Raw genomic sequence first — 17,220 nt, forward strand, 5'->3', positions numbered from 1 at the left:
GTCTATTCATGTTTTCTGCCCATTTCTTCACTGGGTTATTTGTTTTTCGGGTGTGGAGTTTGGTGAGCTCTTTATAGATTTTGGATACTAGCCCTTTGTCTGATATGTCATTTGCAAATATCTTTTCGCATTCTGTTGGTTGCCTTTTAGTTTTGTTGATTGTTTCCTTTGCAGTGCAGAAGGTTTTCATCTTCATGAGGTCCCAAGAGTTCATTTTTGCTTTTAATTCCCTTGCCTTTGGGGATGTGTCAAGTAAGAAATTGCTACAGCTGGAATCAGAGAGATTTTTTCCTGCTTTGTCCTCTAAAGTTTTGATGGTTTCCTGTTGCAGGGAGTATGGCTGGAATCGCAAAAGATGAGTCCACAAACAAAGTGCACTTAAGTGAAGGTCCTCATACTCGAGTGGGAATGAGGCCCTGACTCCAGAATGAAGCTTCTTTTTATTAGGATAATTGCTAAAGACTACGTGCATAAAGTCAGCTAAGCAAGTGTGTTAATCAACCTAATTTAGCTTTTCAAGGTTGAATTTCAAGTTAATTGGTTTCTATAACACTAGGAAGGGTCACATGTGAAGGAGGAACCAGCCTTGGAAAATGTTAATGGCTCTAGGCATTCCTTACAAGCCGCAGCCTTGTTCAGCTGTGCAAAAATGTCCTAAGGCCTTGCACCTTCTCCAGCCCTTCCATTTTGAAGCCTTTTCCTTTGATGCTTCTCTCTTGCATCTCACAGTTTCCTGTCTCATATTCAGGTCCTTCATCCTTTTTGAATTTATTTTTGTGAATGGTGTACGAAAGTGGTCTAGTTTCATTCTTCTCCATGTTGCTGTCCAGCGCTCCCAGCACCAGTTGTTAAAGAGACTGTCTTTTTTCCATTGGATATTCTTTCCTGCTGTGTCAAAGATTATGTGGCCATACTTTTGTGGGTCCAATTCTGGAGTCTCTATTCTATTCCATTGGTCTATGTATCTGTTTTTGTGCCAATACTGTGCTGTCTTGATGATTACAGCTTTGTAGCAGACTACAGTCTGAGATTGTGATGCCTCCCACTTTGGTTTTTTTATTCAATATTACTTTAGCTATTCAGGGTCTTTTGTGGTTCTATAAAAATTTTAGTATTGTTTGTTTCAGCTTCAAGAAGAATGTTGGTGCAATTTTGATTGGGATTGCACTGAAAGTGTAGATAGCTTTGGGAAATATTGACATTTTGACAATATTTATTCTTTCAATCCATGAGCACAGAAAGTTTTTCCATTTCTTTGCATCTTCTTCAATTTCCTTCATGAGCTTTCTATAGTTTTCAGCATACAGATGTTTTACATCTTTGTTTAGGTTTATTCCTAGGTATTTTATGCTTCTTGGTGCAATTGTGAATGGGATCAGTTTCTTTTTGTCTTTCTGTTGCTTCATTGTTAGTGTATAAGAATGCAACTGATTTCTATACATTGATTTTGTATCTTGAAACTTTGCTGAATTCATGTATCAGTTCTAGCAGACTTTTGGTGGAGTCTGTCGGATTTTCCATGTATAATATCATGTCATCTGCAAAAAGTGAAAACTTCACTTCATCTTTGCCAATTTTGATGCCTTTGATTTCCTTTTGTTGTCTGATTGCTGATGCTAGAACTTCCAACACTATGTTAAACAACGGCGGTGAAAGTGGACATTGCTGTCGTGTTCCCGATCTCAGGGGGAGAGCTCTTAGGTTTTCCCCATTGAGGATGATATTACCTGTTGGCTTTACATAAGTGGTTTCTATAATGTTTAAGTATGTTCCTTCTATCCCGACGTTCTCGAGGGTTTTTATTAAGAAAGGATGCTGAATTTTGTCAAATGCTTTTTCTGCATCGATTGACAGGACCATATGGTTCTTATCTTTTCTTTTATAAATGTGATGTATCACGTTGATTGATTTGCGAATGTGGAACCAGCCCTGCAGCCCAGGAATGAATCCCACTTGATCATGGTGAATAATTCTTCTTATATGCTGTTGAATTCAATTTTCTAGTGTCTTGTTGAGAATTTTTGCACCCATAGTCATCAGGGATATTGGCCTGTAGTTCTCTTTTTTTGCTGGGTCTCTGTCTGGTTTAGGAGTCAAAGTAATGCTGGCTTCATAGAATGAGTCTGGAAGTTTTCCTTCCCTTTCTATTTTTTGGAACAGCTTGAGAAGGATAGGTATTATCTCTGCTTTAAACGTCTGGTAGAACTCCCCTGGGAAGCCATCTGGTCCTGGACTCTTATTTGTTGGGAGATTTTTGATAACTGATTCCATTTCTTTGCTGCTTATGGGTCTGTTCAAGTTTTCTATTTCTTCCTGTTTCAGTTTTGGAAGTGTGTGGGTGCTTCAGAAATTGTCCATTTCTTCCAGGTTATCGAGTTGTTGGCATGTAATTTTTCATAGTATTCCCTGATAATTGCTTATATTTCTGAGGGATTGGTTGTAATAATTCCATTTTCATTCATGATTTTATCTATTTGGGTCCTCTCCCTTTTCATTTTGAGAATCTTGGCTAGAGGTTTATCAATTTTGTTTATCTTTTCAAAAAGCCAACTCTTGGTTTCATTGATTTGCTCTACAGTTTTTTTTTTAGATTCTATATTGTTTATTTCTGCTCTGACCTTTATTATTTCTCTTCTTCTGCTGGCTTTGGGGTGTCTTTGCTGTTCTGCTTCTATTTCCTTTAGGTGTGCTGTTAGATTTTGTATTGGGGATTTTTCTTGTTTCTTGAGATAGGCCTGGATTGCAATGTATTTTCCTCTCAGGACTGCCTTCACTGCATCCCAAAGCGTTTGGATTGTTGTATTTTCATTTTCATTTGTTTCCATATATTTTTAAGTTTCTTCTCTAATTGCCTGGTTGACCCATTCATTCTTTAGGAGGGTGTTCTTTAACCTCCATGCTTTTGGAGGTTTTCCAGACTTTTTCCTGTGGTTGATTTCAAGTTTCATAGCATTGTGGTCTGAAAGTGTGCATGGTATGATCTCAATTCTTGTATACTTATGAAGGGCTGTTTTGTGACCCAGTATGTGATCTATCTTGGAGAATGTTCCATGTGCACTCGAGAAGAAAGTACATTCTGTTGTTTTGGGATACAGAGTTCTAAATATATCTGTCAAGTACCTCTGATACAATATATCATTCAGGGCCCTTGTTTCCTGTTTATTCTCTGTCTAGATGATCTATCCATTGTTGTAAGTGGAGTGTTAAAGTTTCTTGCAATTACCACATTCTTATCAATAAGGTTGCTTATGTTTGTAATTGTTTTATATATTTGGGGGTTCCCATATTTGGTGCATAGACATTTATAATTGTTAGCTCTTCCTGATGGGTAGACCCTGTAATTATTATAAAATGTCCTTCTTCATATCTTGTTACAGCCTTTAATTTAAAACTAGTTTGTTGGATATAAGTAAAACTCCAGCTTTCTTTTAACCTCCAGTAGCATGATAGATAGTTCTCCATCCCCTCACTTTCAATCTGAAAGTGTCGTCTGGTCTAAACTGAGTCTCTTGTAGACAGCAAATAGATAAGTCTTGGTTTTTTTATCTATTATGATACCCTATGTCTTTTGGTTGGAGCATTTAGTCAATTTACATTCAACGTTATTATTGAAAGATATGGGTTTAGAATCATTGTGATGTCTATAGGTTTCATGCTTGTAGTGGTGTCTCTGGTACTTTGTGGTCCTTGCAGCATTTCACTCACAGAATCCCCCTTAGGATCTCTTGTAGGGCTGGTTTAGTGGTGATGAATTCCTTCAGTTTTTGTTTGTTTGGGAAAACTTTTATCTCTCCTTCCATTCTGAATGACAGTCTTGCTGGATACAGGATTCTTGGTTGCATTTTTTTGTTGTTGTTGTTCATCACATTGAAGATTTCCTGCCATTCCTTTCTGGCCGCCACGTTTTAGTAGATAGGTCTGCTACTACCCTTATATGTCTACCTTTGTATGTTAGGGCCTGTTTATCCCTAGGTGCTTTCAGAATTCTCTCTTTATCCTTGTATTTTGCCAGTTTCACTATGATATGTCATGCAGAAGATCGATGCAAGTTACATCTGAAGGGAGTTCTCTGTGCCTCTTGGATTTCAATGCCTGTTTCCTTCCCCAGATCAGGGAAGTTCTCAGCTATAATTTGTTCATGTACACTTTATGCCCCTTTCTCTCTCTTCTTCTTCTTCTGGAATTGATATGATACGAAATTCATTCTGTTTGATTACATCACTTAGTTCTCTAATTCTCCCCTCATACTACTGGATTTTTTTCTCTTTTTCTCATCTTCCTCTATTTCCATAATTTTATCTTCTAATTCACCTATCCTTCCTCTGCCTCTTCAATCCGTGCTATGGCTGCCTACATTTTCTTTTCACCTCATTTATAGAATTTTTTAATTCATGGAGACTGTTTTTTAGTCCCTTGATCTCTGTAGCAATAGATTCTCTGCTGTCCTCTATGCTCTTTTAAACCCCAGCGATTAATTTTATGACTATTGCTCTAAATTCTTGTCCCATTATATTGCTTAAATCGGTTTTGACCAATTCGTTAGCTGTCGCTACTTCCTGGAGTTTCTTTTGAGGAGAATTCTTCTGTTTCATCATTTTGGCTACTTTTCTGTCCCTTATGCATTTTAAAAGCTTGTGTGCTCTGCACCTGCAAGCACTATCATGTTAAAGTAGGATTATACATGGTCCAGGGCCTGGCCCTTCAAGAGGTGTTTTTTTCGGGGATTGTTACTTGCTCTCTGTTGTGACTTTGGTTATTTTATTACCCTGCTCGTAGTAATATTTTGTACCCTCCACCAGGTGTGCTTTGATTTGTTCCTTGGAGTAGCCCTGTAGAGGAAAACAGACAAACAGGAGACAAAAACACGCAAGCACACAAACAAAAAATACAAACAAATAAACAAAAACAAAAGCTTAAAGACTAAAAACAAAAAACCCATAAACACCGACTACAAGTAAAGAAGAGGGTGGAGGTAATGCTTATGGAAGAGCACATACAAAGAGAGAAATGACAAGGGGGGTGGGGGGGGGGGAGAATAAACGATGATTAGCCAGAGAGACTAAAAGGCTTAATCCAGAGGGAGGAAAATAAAGAAGGAGGCAGGGAAAACGAAAGGAAGATAAAATTACCCAGATAGAGAAGCTATATGGCTTGATTATTCCACAGAGAGAGAAAGGAGTGTAAAGAAGGAGGTGTAGAACATGTATGAAGACAATGGATTAAATATGTCTGTTTAGATAGACCAATAACCAAAGTAACCAGCCTAGGGGAGGGAAGAGATAAGGAGGAGAAATGGGGGAGAGGGGGTTAGAATATATCTATATATCCAGAATTGACCTAGAGTTAATCCAGGCAATGCTGATCACTTGTCAGGAGGGGCTATCTGCAGGGTCTGTGCTGCTCTGGTGGATACACAGTTACCCAGTGCAAGGGCATGTGTGTTGGCGAAATCTGAACCCACCTCCACTATGGGCCCGGGGAGTGATCCCTCTGAGGCCCCACTTCGGTGGTGGTGGTGGTGGTGGGGTGGTGGGGGGGATGGTGATTCCCCCAGTCTCTTCTCCACGGAGCCAGACTCAGTGGACTCCATTTGAGTCTTCCTCAATGTGTTGTGGGTGCAGACAGGGAGCTCCTTCTCACTCCACCAACTCCCCTGACCCTGCGTTTGGCTAGGATTCAAAGTCCCACTCTGTGTGCTCTGGCACTGGGGAAGCACCTCTCTGTGCAGCGATATGTGGTCCCAGCTGGCTTTGTCTGTGCCACCGCATTTCAGGGAGGACCGACTTCTCCTATTGCAGACTGAGAGCTGCTGCCCTCACCGCAAGCCCCCAGGGTGGCGCACACAGGCAGGCTTTGTCTTTTCCCACAGCACTCCAGGCAAACGGCCGCCTTATACTCCTGCAGACTGTGCCCTCCGCCCAGCCACTGTGCCCAGGCGTGGCAGATGCAGGCAGGTTTTGTACTATCGCACAGCCCTCCAGGGAGGGAACCACTTTCTCCAGCTGCATACTGAGCCTATGACCTACCACCACACCCAGGCCTGGCTCCCCTCCTCCCCAGGTGCGGGAACAGGGAGTCAGCCCCTGTCTGAAGAAAGCCCCACAGTTAGAGACCGGATCCCTCTCAGTCTCAGTCTGCGGTCTTTCTCCTGTCCAGCTATGGTCCTGCACTCCCCTAGCCGCTCTTTCTCTTCCTTTTGTCCATCTGCAGAAGGGAGTCCCTCCCCTCCGTGACCATGCAGACTTTTTTTTTTATCTCCCCCAGTTGGTAGTTACCCACCTATTTTTTTTCCAGCTTTCCCATTTTCTTTCTAGTAGATTCAGTCTCTTTTCCTCCCAGGCTCTGGTGTTCAAAGTCCTTTGGCTTCTACATTTCCTTGTTTGAGAGATGCTGGACGTATGGATCCCTCTACTTCTCCGCCATGTTGGCCCTCTCCCCGCTGGCATTCTCTATTATTATGAACATCTTTTCCTTTAAGTTCTTGAACATTAACAATAGCTACTTTAAAGCTCTTTGCCCATTAATTCCAACATCTGGGATATCTTTTTCTTTGATGTAAATCAGATTTTCCTGTTTCTTCATGTCTAGTATTTTATTTGTTGTATACTAAACATTTTACATTATACAGATTCTGAATTCTGTTACTGTCCTTGGCAGAATGTTGGGTTTGTTTTTTTCATTCTATTTGGTGGCCAAATTACTAGTTTATCATCTTGAACTTGTCAAGGCTTAATTTTACACTTTCATTAGGGCAAATCAATTTGTTTTGTCCTTAGTACTTAGGTGAATCCTTTAGTCCTAAGACACAGTTTCCACTCCTTAGGTTTTTGCCTTCTAAGATTTCTATGGAAAGAATGAGGTGCTCACTAACTCCCCATCACTCAATGGGACTTAAACTCCAATTTTTAACTACTTCCATTGTGAACAGCAATGAAAAGTATGCCTAGGCTTTAAGTTAAATCGATGTAAAGAGTCTATCTTGTTCACGCTGTCTTTAGCACATAAAACAGCAAGTGTTTAATATTTGTTGTTAAATGAATAAACTATAAAAGACTGAAAGAAAATTTTCTCAAAAAAACAAAATACAAATCTGTTTTTCCTTTGCCTCTGGACATTGTTCACTTATGCAATTGTATTTACTGGGTTCAGCTATATTCCAGAGATTATGTGAGGAGCTTTAAATAAAAGTGCAAACAGAATCAACAATCCTTGCCTTAACAGAGGTTGAAATTTTAGTCAGAGATCATTCTGGCACAATTTATAGTATCATAGCTATGTGTCTATAATTAAAGAACCTAGGTTTGAATCTAGCTCCATTGCCAACTAGCTGGATGACCCTAAATGAGATATTCAACCTCACTTTTCTCATCCATAAAATGGTGATAACAAAAATACTTACTTCATTGTGTTCTTAACAGGAGTTATATGAAAGTACAAAGTCAAGTACATAATAAGTCCAGACTGAGTGCTATGGCTAAACTTATTATAAGACTAGGTCTCCAGTAATATCCAATCTTAAACTGGACAGCTGTTAACTGAGTATTTAAAAAATGTTTTAATGTTTATTTATTTTTGAGAGAGACAGAGACAGAATGTGAGTGGGTTGGGGCAGAGAGAGAGGGAGGCACAGAATCTGAAGCAGGCTCCAGGCTCCGAGCTGTCAGCACAGAGCTTGACGCAGGGCTTGTACTCACAAGCTGTGAGATCATGACCTAAGCTGAAGTCGGACATTCATCCGACTAAGCCACCCAGGCACCCCTGTTTACTGAATATTTAAATAATTGCATTGCATTTTTCATAGCCATATTTGGCCTAGATTTTCCATAAGTGCAATTCCATAGTACTTGAAACTTAGAGTCATATATATTTTGGAAATCATATTTTTTTTTAATTTTAGGAAATTAATATAGTATATTTACAATATATTATGTAACACTCAAGCAGGGTCTGAGGCAGTGTCCTGATACAAAACACATCAATATTAATTAGCTAATGTAATTAATGTTAATATGTAGGCAAAATGTGAATATCCACATAAAATAGGAAAAGTAAAAACCGAATAATCATAATCACTTGTCACTTGAGGTCAGGTTTTTGACACCAAGTAATTTTAGTACCACCTTAAGTGACATCAACTTTCAGTTTCTGGAGCTTTCTGAATTTTGGAATTATGGAGGAGGAATTATGGACCTTGTAGAGCCACATATTTTGAGTAAATAAGAAGAGGAATGAAGAAGGATATAAAGTAGAAGAAGGTAGCCTGAATAATATATTTCAATAAACTTGTATTTACTGGGGGCTTAGAGTTCCAAACTGGTAGCTTCTGACAAACTTCAGTCTCCAAGGTGTACCCCTTTACTATATGCATCTGGATGGCCTGGCACAGTGCTTTGCACCTCATTAGTCCTAGATAATATTTGGTGGGTTAATGAATGAATGTATTACCAGTAAATAAGAAAGCACAAGTGTGAAACTTCCCTTTCTGAGAACGTTCACTGTTACCTTTCCACAATCCATTCTTTCCCTCACACTGTCCAATCTATCTCATAAAATCAATAGTTTTTCACAAGTTTGTTAACAAATTTGATACATATAACAGCAAAGAAATCTTAACACTCTCTCTGAGTCATTGAAAGACATGCTTTTACCATAGTGAATTATAGTACCCTGTTTCTAATAAACAAAATAGATGAAACATTATATACTATTGTTTACACTGATTTTCTCAGCTACTACATAGTAAGCTTCAGCCTGGTCTACTGAATGCTCATTAATATACTCAAAAAAAAAAAGATTTTTTTTCTCCTTGCCTTAGTCAAATTAAATGGAAGCACTAAAACATATACGTTAAAAACTCAAGCTTTCAATCACATGCACTTCTTTAAACGTAGATACCTAAGTAAGGATAAAACCAAAACAAGCACATTAATTTATACTTTTCTGCTATCACATAAAGATATACCTGGGTGGCTTTGGTTCTGGTTGGATAGGCTGTTGCTCTTTCTTCAGTAAGGTTTTCTAGAATAGAGAAAGAAGAGTTGACATAAGTAGGAAAACAACTTCAATGTAAAATTCTAATTTCACTAATGTTCTATTATCAAAGGGAGAAGGAACCATTCCATTCTAATCTATATCACAAACCTAAACACTGATGTAAATTTGTAAGTATACTATGAACTGAAACATCCAAGATGGAGTCAGGAATGTCAAAGGCCCTAGAATGTCAGGATCCAGGAGACCACCGGGGAAATGAACAACTACAAGTGGATGGAACATAAACTTTTAGACTGTGCTGGGCACAAATGGCTACATCGTGTTGCAGGTCTCAGAATGAAGCTTATATCACTGAATTCCAACCTAACAACTAGCATAGTAACATACCCTAAATAGACTAAAGTTAATTATTTTTACCTACACCAGTCATAATTCTTTCAAAACAACTTATAGAAGCCTGAGGGTTTTGCCTTTATATACTCTTTCTCCTCCCTCAGGTTCCTCCTGAATCTGTGTCTCCTGGACTGGAATTCCTAAAGACCTCAAAGAAACTTTTGGTCTGCTTTGCAGCCTAAGTACTTTTCTGTTTGACAATACTCAGAGGAGTATGATCATTGTACTTCCTCCAGCATCTTTTGGCACCCAGGAATACAGTTCCTACCAATCATTTCAGTGAAAAAATATCCATACAAATCTATTACAGATGAGAATTTATTTATTTATTTATTTATTTATTTATTTATTTATGTGTTCCCTGTCTTATAAAAGAGATTCAAGATAGCTTACAAAAAATATAGTACATATGAAAAAGGAAAATAACAAAGCCAGATTAAAGGGAAAATATAGATAGAAAGATAGTATCAAATATTTTCTGATATTTTTGTCACACAGATTTTGTTCTCCATTTCCTAGCTATCAAAATGTATGAACTGAGTTATGTTCCACCAAAATTCATATATTGAAGTCCTAATTCGCAATGTGACAATATTTGGAAATAAGGTCTTTCAGGGGTAATTAAGGTTAAATGTGGTCATAAGGGTGAAGCCCTAATCCAATAGAACTGTTGGCCTTATAAGAAGAGGAATAGATGGCCAGGGACACGTGTGCACAGAGAAACACCAAGAAGCAGCCATCTGTAAGCAAAGGAGAGAAGACTCAGGAGAAATCAACTCTGCCAGCATCTTGATCTTAGACTTCTAGTCTCCAGAAATGTGAGAAAATTAACTTCCATTATATAAGCTACCCACTCTGTGGTATTTTATTATGGCAGGCCTGGCAAACAACGAATACACAAAGTAATGAAGAAAACATGGTAGTTCTGACATTCGCAATGTCTATAAGAGAAGCAAATTTAACTTCTGTGAAAAATTTCTTCCATGAGTTCTTCAAAAGAAGTGTAGTATGTTGTGATGATTAGTTTCAACAGCATTTCTTCAACAATTACATGAGAGTGTTTAATGTGGATTTTTTAAAGACAATTCTTCAATTATCTGTCAACATTGGAAAGAACAACCAGGAAGATAATTCTATAAGACTTAAGAATAACTGGGCCATTCCCTCCCTGGTCATTCTGTGTGATCCAAAGGTTAAACTTATGCCTAGAGGCATTGATGAATTGCATATCTACTTTATAATCTGCCATGACAATTATTTTGCACAAAATATCTTTGGGAAAAAAGTGGTCTCAGATAAGAGGAATTTGAGGAAATCTTGATAAATGAATTAATGGATTTTGGATTGTTGGTTTTGTCTTCTCCCTCAGACTCTATAAGAAGTCAGGAACATAAAATGTCTTGGCTATTGTTATATGGTATGCTCATGATACCACAAGGAAATGCTCATTTTAGTTCTGCTTCTTAAGTTTCAAATATGTCCTTAACCACTATTTGACAACTAAAGCCAAAGAAGTTTTAGAGATATAAAATCTCTAAATCTATAAAGGAAAAACATAAAGACAAGTGAAAGTAAGTTGTGTTTGCATTGCAAACACCCCTCAATATTAGGACATAAGAATGATTGTTTTAAATATTTTAAACAAATTATAAGTCTCCCTTTTAAAGTTACACTCATTCTGTGTCATATTACTCTCTCAGATGCATCTGACTTATATATGTTAATTTTGTATTTGATGCCAATCATTTTTTAAGATCAAAGATTAACTTTTCTTCTAACATTATGTTAAAATGCAACAATCACCTTGAAAATTAGTTTGTAACCTCTCTCAACTATTTGTAACTTTTAGAATTCCCTGATGATGTTTTCATTTTCAAAGTAGGACATCATCTTCAAGAATAATACTGTAATTTTAAAAAAATTATGAGCAACATGTAGGTCATCATAAAACGTGAAGCAGGACCTACATATTTCAAATGTTGCCCTCAAGATGTTCCATGACACATATTCATGGCTACAAAAATACTAATGACTACAAAAATTAATTTTAACCAATATATTCCATACTTTGCACAAAACAATGTGCTTGGCTAAGAACACACTGTCCGTATGTGATACTACTATTTACGTTTGCCAACTTGATTTTTTTTTAACTGCTTCCTTCTTGGCCAGACTAACTGAATTGGCATGCTCTCCATGATGAAGGGTGTCAAGTTTGAAGGCTGCTAAGTAAAACAGTCTCAGACAAACATTCTTGAGGATTTTCAGTACTAAGATAGTCTCTGATTTTTTTTCCAGTTACCCTCTTGCAACTGTATGGCCTTAACAACCTCCATTGCGCCTCTCTCTTCCTATCCTATCTCTTGCTATCAAAAACTGGTTTCTGTTTTGGATCTTTTCCGATTTGAGGGGGGTAGTCTCCATTTTGCAAAATCAGCAGCAGTCCTATTTAAGAGGTCCTGTGGACTTTTGATAAGTATTAGTGTTCTACATATAGATATATTCAAATCTCAAGTCCATTCTGTCTTAATGTTTCAACTCCATTCTTTATCAAAATCTTTCCTTTTCCACAGGTATGACCTGCTTCTTTAAACTATTTCAAGCTCTTTGTCTCTAGATGACCATGCATTTGGAGTGACACATTCTAAATTTTTTTTTTAATTTTATTTTTGAGAGAGACAAGGCACAAGTGAGCAAGGGGCAGAGAGAGAGGGAGAAAGAAAGAGAATCCCAAGTGCGGAGCCTGAAGCAGGGCTCAAACTCAGGAACCACCAAGATCATGACCTGAGCCGAGGTCAGATGCTTAACCAACTGAGCCACTCAGGCACCCTACATTCTAAATACTTGATATAAGATGTAAGTCATTTATTAAACCCTCATGTCAAAATTTTTAAAACTTTTAACAACCTGTGTGTTATTTATTCCAAACCACTTCTCAGACTCCATTCCCCCACATATTTTCTCACATCCTACAATTTAACTGGTACCAAGATTAATTCTGATAATTTACACAATATTATTGCACCTCCAGCTTCTTTTTAGAAGCAGCTGTCTAATCCATCAATTCTTCTTTTCTTTCCAAATTTCATCTGGATTTTTTTTTTCCTTTGGACAATTCTGCGAATTTCTCTCATACTATAATGATTAAATTTTTGATTAACCACAGATGAAATATGGAAGAAAATCTTTCATTTTGCATATTAACTCTAAGACATATTCCTTTTTTTAATGTTTTTATTTATTTTTAAAAGAGACAGACAGAACATGAGCAGGGGAGGGGCAGAGAGAGAGGGGGAGACACAGAATACAAGCAGGCTCCAGGCTCTGAGCTATCAGCACAGAGCCTGATGCAGGGCTCAAACCCACAAACCATGAGATCATGACACAAGCTGAAGTCAGTTGCTTAACTGACTGAGCCACCCAGGCACCCCTCCTAAGACATATTTCTATATTACTAGTATTAGTGTGGAATTCTAGAATATTTTTACTATAAAAAGGTAATCTATTATTGGCATATTACACCTCCAATACTTACCCCAAATGTGGTTAAAGGGTATTTTCTAAATAGCAAGGAATTTTCATAGTTCTAAACAGTTATATGACCCTACCAGAAGTATATATAAACACACCATTAAAGGTAAAGTTAAAGGTTTGTTTAATAGTAGGTAATTGTGAAGATAAAATCATTAATAGCATATACATATAAAATTACAATTACACATTAAAACATGTGAAATAAACTGAAAATCTTTTCCTGCCAGGCTTGACTATTAACACTTGTGTTTCCCCAGTAGAAGTCAGTCATGTCACTAGCACCTTCTGTGAAATAGCAGTAAGCTTCCTCCTTTATATTGCTACTGCTTCTTGTATGAGAAGCAATTTAAAGGGAGGAATGTCAATAGCTTGCACACATGCAGAACCAGAAGGCACCAAACACATCATTCTGGGATTTTTCACAAGTCAGTATCTTTGCATTATTAAATTTTAGAGCTTCCCCAAACACATAAAAACCACAGGAGGATTTTCAAGCCATCTAACTGCCCCTAGGAAGCTGTGATATGCCCAGGAAACCCATGGATATTCAAAATCTCCTCATGCAGCAAGAGCAGCATCCATTTTGGAAGATGTTCTTAGGTGTAGCATTTTCTTCACGGTTCTTAAGAAAAATAGAGGGATTCCAAAGGTAATGCTGGCCACTCAATAATGGCGATGACCTCAAAAAGCCATTCAACTTTCAGATTAGGGAAGACTGAAGAAGGTCTTTAGCTCACCAACACACAGGTTGTTTCTTTACCAGTCACTATATAAAGTTTCTTCAATCTCCAAGAGAAATCAAAACTATAGGAATTTATTCTTCTAAATGCAGGAATTGAAGTATAACATGAAAGACAATAAAAAGACTAATGAGAGGAGGGAGCTGGATGGAGAAGTTTACATTACAATATAAGTCCCTCTGAGGGTTGAAATATATTTGTAAAAGATATAGACCCAGAAAACCACCAGAAGACTAGCAGAACAGACTCTCCGGAGCCAAGCGTAGACAAGACGCCCATGGAAGAGGGTAGGAAGGGTGGTGAGGTGGTGCACACTACACGAACTGGCAGGAGTGAGCCAGGGCGGAAGGGGCAGCCTGCCTGGCAAGTCAGAACCCCCGAAGTCTGGCTTGCAAAAGCTGAGGGGCCGGACTCCGTGAGTTCTGACAGCCAGCAGGACTTAACATCTGGAATGTTAAAGGTCAACAGCTCTGCTCAGAGAGCAGGGAGGGTGAGAGGACGCCGGGAGGGAGAGGTGTTGAGCCCTGGAAGAAAGAGTTCAGCTTGGCAGGGCAACAAAGGCACTGGCAATCACCATCTCCCTCTCCCCACCCCCCAGCAAAATCCCAAAGGGAACCAGTTCCTGTCACCAAACTTGCTTGCACGGTGCAAACACCCAATGCTGTGCTTCCGTGGATCCACCCCTCTGATGGGTCTGCCTCCCTCTTGGTGCTCCAGGGCCGCTGCTGCAGGGGACCACCTGCAGCAAAGCAAGCTAAGCCTACCCCTCCCATCCCTGTGCACCTTGCAGATCCACCCTGGCTAATACACCAGATCCCATCAAAGCTGCACCACAAGTCTGGAAGTGTGCAAATGGCCAAGACAAGGGCCACACAACTCCACAGTGAGTCCTGCCCTGGGTGAGGGGAAGATAAGGTACACACCAGTCTGGCTGCAGTCCCAGTGGTGGGCTGGGGACAGACATCGGGTGTGAATGCGGCCCCGCCCACCAACACAAGTTACTTCAGACAGCACAGGGGAAGTGCCCTGCAGTTCTGCACCACCCCAGGGAATACCCAAAATGATGAAACGGAAGAATTCTCCTCAAAAGAAACTGGAGGAAGTAGCGACAGCTAACGAACTGATCAAAAACGATTTAAGTAATATAATGGAACAAAAATTTAGAATAATACTCATAAATTAATTGCTGGGCTTGAAAAAAGTATAGAGAATCTATTGCGACAGAGATCAAGGGACTAAGAAATAGTCATGAGGAGCTAAAAAATGCTATAAATGAGGTCCAAATAAAATGGAGGCGACCACAGCACGGATTGAAGAGGCAGGGGAGAGAATAGGTGAATTAGAAGATAAAATTATGGAAAAAGAGGAAGATGAGAAAAAAAGAGATAAAAAAATCCAAGAGTATGGGGGGAGAATTAGAGAACTAAGTGATGCAATCAAATGGAACAATATCCATATAATAGAAATTCCTGAAGAGGAAGAGAGAGAGAGAGGGACTGAAGGCGTACTTGAACAAATCATAGCTGAGAATTTCCCTGATCTGGGGAAGGAAAATGGAATTGAAATCCAAGAGGCACAGAGAACTACCTTCAGATGTAACTTGCATTGATCTTCTGTACGACATATCATCATACTGAAACTGGCAAAATGCAAGGATAAAGAGAAAATTCTGAAAGCAGCTAGAGATAAACAGGTTCTAACCTACAAAGGGAGACCCTTAAGACTAGTGCAGACCTATCTACCAAAACTTGGCAGGCCAGAAAGGAATGGCAGGAAATCTTCAATGTGATGAACAAAAAAAATATGCAGCCAAGAACCGTTTATCCAGCAAGTCTGTCATTCAGAATAGAAGGACAGATAAAGGTCTTCCCAAACACACAAAAACTGAAGGAATTAATAACCGTTAAACCTGCCCTAAAAGAGGTCCTAAGGGGGATTCTGTGGGTGAAATGTTGCAAGGACCACAAAGTACCAGAGACATCACTACAAGCATGAAACCTACAAACATCACAATGACTCTGAACCCATATCCTTCAATAATAACACTGAATGTAAATGGACTAAATGCTCCAACCAAAGGAAATAGGGTATCAGAATAGATAAAAAAAGCAAGACCCATCTATTTGCTGTCTACACGAGACTCATTTTAGACCTGAGGACACCTTCAGATTGAAAGTGAGGGGATGGAGAACTATCTATCATGCTACTCAAAGTCAAAAGAAAGCTGTAGTAGCCATACTTATATCAGACAAACTAGACTTCAAATTAAAGACTGTAACAAGAGATGAAGAAGGGAATTTTATAATAATTACAGGGACTATCCATCAGAAGAGCTAACAATTACAAATGTCTATGTGCCGAATATGGGAGCCCCCAAATATACAAAACAATTAACCACAAACATAAGCAACATTATTGATAAGAATGTGGTAATTGCAGGGGACTTTAATACTCCACTTACAACAATGGATAGATCATCTAGACACAGGATCAATAAAGAATCAAGGGCCCTGAATGATACATTAGATCAGATGGACTTGAAAGATATATTTAGAACTCTGCATCCCAAAGCAACAGACTATACTTTCTTCTCAAATGCACATGGAACATTCTCCAAGACAGATCACATACTGGGTCACAAAACAGCCCTTCATAAGTATACAAGAATTGAGATCATACCATGCACACTTTCAGACCACAATGCTATGAAACTTGAAATCAACCACAGGAAAAAGTCTGGAAAACCTCCAAAAACATGGAGGTTAAAGAACATTCTACTAAAGAATGGATGGGTCAACCAGGCAATTAAAGAAGAATTTAAAAATATATGGAAACAAACGAAAATGAAAATACAACAATCCAAACGCTTTGGGATGCAGTGAAGGCAGTCCTGAGAGGAAAATACATTGCAATCCAGGCCTATCTCAAGAAACAAGAAAAATCCCCAATACAAAATCTAACAGCACACCTAAAGGAAATAGAAGCAGAACAGCAAGGACACCCTAAACCCAGCAGAAGAAGAGAAATAAACAATATAGAATCTAAAAGCAGAAATAGATCAGAGCAGAAATAAACAATATAGAATCTAAAAAAAAAACTGTAGAGCAAATCAATGAAACCAAGAGTTGGCTTTTTGAAAAGATAAACAAAATTGATAAACCTCTAGCCAAGATTCTCAAAAAAAAGGGAGATGACCCAAATAGATAAAATCATGAATGAAAATGGAATTATTACAACCAATCCCTCAGAAATATAAGCAATTATCAGGGAATACTAAGAAAAATTATATGCCAACAAACTGGACAACCTGGAAGAAATGGACAAATTCCTAAGCACCCACACACTTCCAAAACTCAAACAGGAAGAAATAGAAAACTTGAACAGACCCATAAGCAGCAAAGAAATGGAATCAGTTATCAAAAATCTCCCAACAAATAAGAGTCCAGGACCAGATGGCTTCCCAGGGGAGTTCTACCAGACGTTTAAAGCAGAGATAATACCTATCCTTCTCAAGCTGTTCCAAAAAATAGAAAGGGAAGGAAAACTTCCAGACTCATTC

General features: G+C 38.5%; 1 protein-coding gene across 8 annotated transcripts in view; it reads right to left on the reverse strand.

Moving 5' to 3' along the window:
• Positions 1-17,220, reverse strand: part of IQCM (IQ motif containing M) — a 649,280-nt gene that overhangs the window by 419,330 nt on the left and 212,730 nt on the right. For all 8 annotated transcript variants that reach the window (XM_078445704.2, XM_078445701.2, XM_078445702.2 and 5 more), the window contains exon 9: positions 8,963-9,018. In XM_078445704.2, the coding sequence (XP_078301830.2) occupies positions 8,963-9,018 (56 nt within the window). The remainder of the gene's footprint in view (positions 1-8,962; positions 9,019-17,220) is intronic.

Source organism: Panthera onca, chromosome B1, assembly GCF_046562875.1.
Source record: "Panthera onca isolate mPanOnc1 chromosome B1, mPanOnc1 haplotype 2, whole genome shotgun sequence".
In the NCBI taxonomy this organism is placed as follows: Eukaryota; Metazoa; Chordata; class Mammalia; order Carnivora; family Felidae; genus Panthera; species Panthera onca.